Genomic DNA, 4801 nt, shown 5'->3' with positions numbered 1-4801 from the left:
AACTTTTGTTGTAACGATTGCTAGTCCTTAATTTTGTCCGTCTCAGACTAGTTTTGCAAGTTAACTTTTTAAATTTTAACTTGCTATGATCCAACATGTGTACAGTAATGTAATCACGTAATTTTTATTTTTTTTAGTTGTTTATAATAATCAATAAAACGTAAAATAAAAAATAAAAATTAATAATGTTATTGAAAATAACTACAGACACATTGTATAGCTTATACACATGTTGGATCATAGCAAGTTAAAATTTAAAAAGTTAACTTGCAAAACTAGTCTGAGACGGACAAAATTAAGGACTAGCAATCGTTACAACAAAAGTTAAAAAAACTGTACAGCATAATGGTAAAGAAAGTAGATATATTAAGCTGATTTTGCACCGATGCATAAAAACCTTCTTCTGTCTGTTAGACAATACAATCATCATATTTTAGTTCATGATTCAATTTTATTCATCACATATTATTTTTTCTTAAATATGTTGTGCAGATTTATTTTTATCTTTTTAATTATTTTTTCTCGGGTTTTATTAGGAACACTTAGTCATTTTGTAATTGACATTGTTTTGTCAGTTGGCTTCTCATATTTAATTTCAGCTTAATTTAAACAGTTGGAGATCAATGAAATTTTTTTAAAATTCTTTTCCAACAGATATACCAGATAAGAAGATAAATTTATAGAAAACCGTACAACTTGAAGTGCAGTTGAACAAAAATTTGTAACTCCCAAACCACTTACATCAACAAATTGAAATTTCGCACAATAAAGAAATAGGTTTTATCAAAACGCAGCACAAACTTCATGGCAAAAAAAAAATTATATGGAAAAAACCAAAATTTTCTGACAAACCTTAGATACAACTGGGAAAAGTGATATCTGATGAATGTATTTTAGATTTTGGAATTAGCAGTACAGAAGAGTAACTCTTTTTTCGTAAAATTAATAATAACAAAGTTCTCCATATATGGAAGCTTAAAAATAACAAAACTTGATGTTTATCATAGGTAGGCGCAATTAGATCTCTGATCATAATTTTCAACTCATAAAAGGACTTTACTCTTGAGTAAAATTCATTTTTCTGATGTGCCTCGTATACGAAAAAAATCGGATTATCACACTTTAGGTTTTGATGCAAACAAAACTTTTTTTTATGAAGAATAACTTTATTCTTTAAATCAATAATAAACCATTATTGCAACATGGCGCGAACTAAAGTAGACATATTGGACAAACTTTCTATGACCGTTGGTCCATGTTCAGAGTATGGCAAATTTAGGGTATTCAGATTGTAATTATGCACTCATATATACATATAGTAGACAGCTTGTACTGTACAAATTTCCAATTCTTTGAAAATAGTTTAACAAAACTTTTCATAGCTCATTTCGCGTATCAAACGAATGATTCACTTTCGCAATACAAACTCCCGACCCCAGAACATCTAATCAATGGTTACTCAAAATTTGCGAAATATGGCACCTTTAAAGTTTTTTTTATTCGAATTCCATAAGATATTGAATTGCATTTAAAAAAAAATATTTTTTTTGTTACTATTATTATAATCTTGTGGTCTCCATAGAAGATACATTTTTTCCGTTTTTTTCTGTGAAGTACAGCGTTTGCTTTGTCATGCCATTTAAAATTAATTTAGTTGCATTTTTTATGCTCTACTGATTCATTCGCAAGCTGCGTTGGTCCCCTTATTCGTATAATTCGTTTTCGTTCCAAATGTGGGACAAAGAAAGAGAAGATAAAAAATGGAAATTAAATAAAATAGTTTATTTTGAAACCTACAAAAGCAACATTGTTAGTAAAATACCAATTTTAAACTTAAGTTTAGTGCCTAAGTACATACCAAAAGGAATTCCTTTAAATTTCACTGCAATAATTTCCACATTACTGCTTTGGCACTTTTTCCACTCAATTTTGGATAGTTTACTAATTAATTGAGATCTAGTGATTACCATAAAAAATCACTAGTCACCGGCTCACTTGAAGGATAGAGTGTCCCAAATATCAAGCATGACGACTTTCTCTAAACTTACTAATTCCAATGGGTTTCTTGGAGCTTTTCGCGCTTCCAATAGGCATGTCTTCTTTAGTCACTGAAAAAACTAACATTCTATATTAATGCAAATGAGTCTATACCATTTTATAGATGCTTTATTGGATTCAATGATTTGATTCACCTTATAGCTACTTATTGTTGTAAATGCGTAATTCTAACTATGTGTAGCGATTATCCACTTGAATTACTTTCCTGTTTGCTTTACCCTTAAGATTTTTAGATAGCATTGTAATTTTGTGTATAAAAACTCTTCCGGGTCCTACTACGGGTATCAGTTGGTCTCTTGCCCTTGCGAGTAGAGCATAGATCTAGGGTAAGTTTCAAAATGAGATTTTTCAAATATTTTAATAACCATTTAATTTTCTTGTCTCTTTCTCATCAAAAAAATCGAATTTAAACCGTAGGGTTACATACTTTATTGCTTGCATTGATTTGTAAGTACAGTTTTTTATGAACATGCTCAGATTTATGTAACGTCTACAAAGAACAAAACAGATTAAAATTTGACTGCTAAAATTGTTTTGCTGCATTTTATCGCATTTTGGATAGACAGGTTTTTTAAATTTATCTGCTTATTTTTCCTCTAAGTGTTTTTATTTTGTTTAGGATTTGCAATGAAAGTCCTTGCTATCTTCGCGATAGCTTTGGTGGCCGGCATCAATGCCGGTACCTACACCGACCGCTTCTTGGAACAGTACAATAAAATTAAGAGCGCCGGCAATGGATACTTTTCCAAGGAGGGAGTTCCATACCACAGCGTTGAAACTTTGATTGTTGAGGCTCCGGATCAGGGACACGAAACCACTTCCGAAGCTGTGAGGTCAGTTGCGGACGGATTTTGTCCTGATTTTCAATAACTTAGTGAAACCATGTCATTACAGCTACTATGTCTGGCTTGAGGCTTTGTACGGCGCCATCGAAGGAGACTTCTCTGGCTTCAACAATGCCTGGGACATCTTGGAGAAGTACACCATCCCATCTCTCCAAAGCTCCAACAGCGAATACGACCCTTCCAAACCAGCCACTTACCAAGCTGAGTTGGACGACCCCAGCCAATATCCATCTCAAATCGACTCCAGTGTGCCTGTTGGTATGTCCATTGATTGCTAATTGCTTTCTAGCTGATTGCTAATGAATTGATGTCGCTCAGGTCAAGATCCTCTGTATGACGAACTTAAAAACGCATACGGCAACTCAGACTTCTACTCCATGCACTGGCTTCTTGATGTTGACAACGTTTACGGATTCGGTAATGTCCAAGGACAATGTGAGGCTGGACCTTCTGCTTCTGGACCTTCCCTTTACAACAACTACCAAAGAGGACCTCAGGAATCTGTCTGGAGAACCATTCCCCAACCGTCCTGCGACCAATTCACGTATGTCGAGAATATTTCCAAGGGAACATTTGCAGCCAACTAATTGGTTGGTCTTTAGATACGGAGGCACCAATGGGTTCTTGGACCTTTTCACTAAGGACAACGAGTACGCTCACCAGTACAAATACACTGCTGCTCCTGATGCTGACGCCAGAGCCGTTCAAGCTGCCTACTGGGCTAACGTTTGGGCTTCTGAAAAGGGATCCCAAGGAAGCATCTCGTCAACTCTCACCAAAGCATCCAAACTTGGAGACTATCTCAGGTGAGTCTTAGCTCCAGCTCTATTGGTCTCCATGCTTCATGTACTTGTGTTCAGGTACTCTCTGTTCGACAAGTACTTCAAGAAAATTGGAGACTGCTACCCAGCAAGTGGATGTGCAGGAGGCTCTGGAAAGGAAAGTGCTCACTACCTTATCAACTGGTACTTCGCTTGGGGAGGTTCCTACAATGCTCAATACGGCTGGTCTTGGCGTATTGGAGATGGAGCTTCTCACTTTGGTTACCAGAACCCTCTTGCTGCCTACGCTTTGGCTAATGATGCCTCTTTGAAACCAAAGGGCGCCACTGCTGTTGACGACTGGACGAAATCTCTCGAAAGACAAATTGAATTGTACGAATACTTGCAAACTGCAGCAGGCCCATTCTCTGGTGGAGTTACCAACTCATGGAAGGGACATTATGACACTCCTGACTCCGACTTACTTAACGACACCTTCCACGGAATGTTCTACGACTGGGAACCTGTAAGTGTTCTGGATACTTTTTTGAATGATGAAAATAATCGTGGTTCGTTTAGGTCTACCATGATCCTCCATCCAACAGATGGTACGGTATGCAACCTTGGTCTGCTGATCGTCTGGCTCAATACTATTACGCTTCCGGTGACTCTAAAGCTCAATCAATTCTAAAGAAATGGGTTGATTGGGTTGACGGAGTGATCCAATTTAACGGAGACGACTTTGAGATTCCCGGAAATCTTGGCTGGACCGGAGATCCACCAAACGTGCAAGTCACCATCGACACTTACTCAAGAGACTTGGGTATGTGCGCTATTTGTGAGTCAACGTTTCGACTTGCTAATCAATGTTGTTTCATTAGGAGCGGCTTCAGCTACCGCCCGTACCTTGGCCTACTACGCTGCCAAGTCCGGAGACTCCAACGCCAAAGCCACCGCCAAGAAACTTCTGGATGCCATCTACACTACCTACAAGGACGATATTGGTTTCTCAGTAGAAGAAGAGCGTGACGACTACAGCCGTTTCAACGAGAAAGTCTACGTGCCATCTGGATGGACTGGAACCTACCCCAACGGAGATGTCATCGACTCTTCAGCCACTTTCCTTGGAATCCGTTC

General features: G+C 37.5%; 1 protein-coding gene across 1 annotated transcript; it reads left to right on the top strand.

Annotated features, from left to right (window-relative positions):
• Positions 1-2305: 2305 nt before the first annotated feature.
• On the top strand, positions 2306-4797 carry LOC125505720 (exoglucanase B-like; the record flags this gene model as incomplete). Its single annotated transcript, XM_048670039.1, has 8 exons — positions 2306-2384; positions 2678-2891; positions 2953-3161; positions 3222-3447; positions 3506-3709; positions 3764-4190; positions 4244-4487; positions 4546-4797. Coding segments are annotated over exons 2-8 (1768 nt in total), but the record flags the coding sequence as incomplete, so codon positions are not given.
• Positions 4798-4801: the final 4 nt, after the last annotated feature.

The sequence above is a fragment of the Dendroctonus ponderosae genome, unplaced genomic scaffold, assembly GCF_020466585.1.
Source record: "Dendroctonus ponderosae isolate FM_Combo_2020 unplaced genomic scaffold, Dpon_F_20191213v2 Dpon_F_20191213_958, whole genome shotgun sequence".
NCBI classification, from domain to species: domain Eukaryota; kingdom Metazoa; phylum Arthropoda; class Insecta; order Coleoptera; family Curculionidae; genus Dendroctonus; species Dendroctonus ponderosae.
This window is presented reverse-complemented; position numbering and strand designations above follow the sequence as displayed.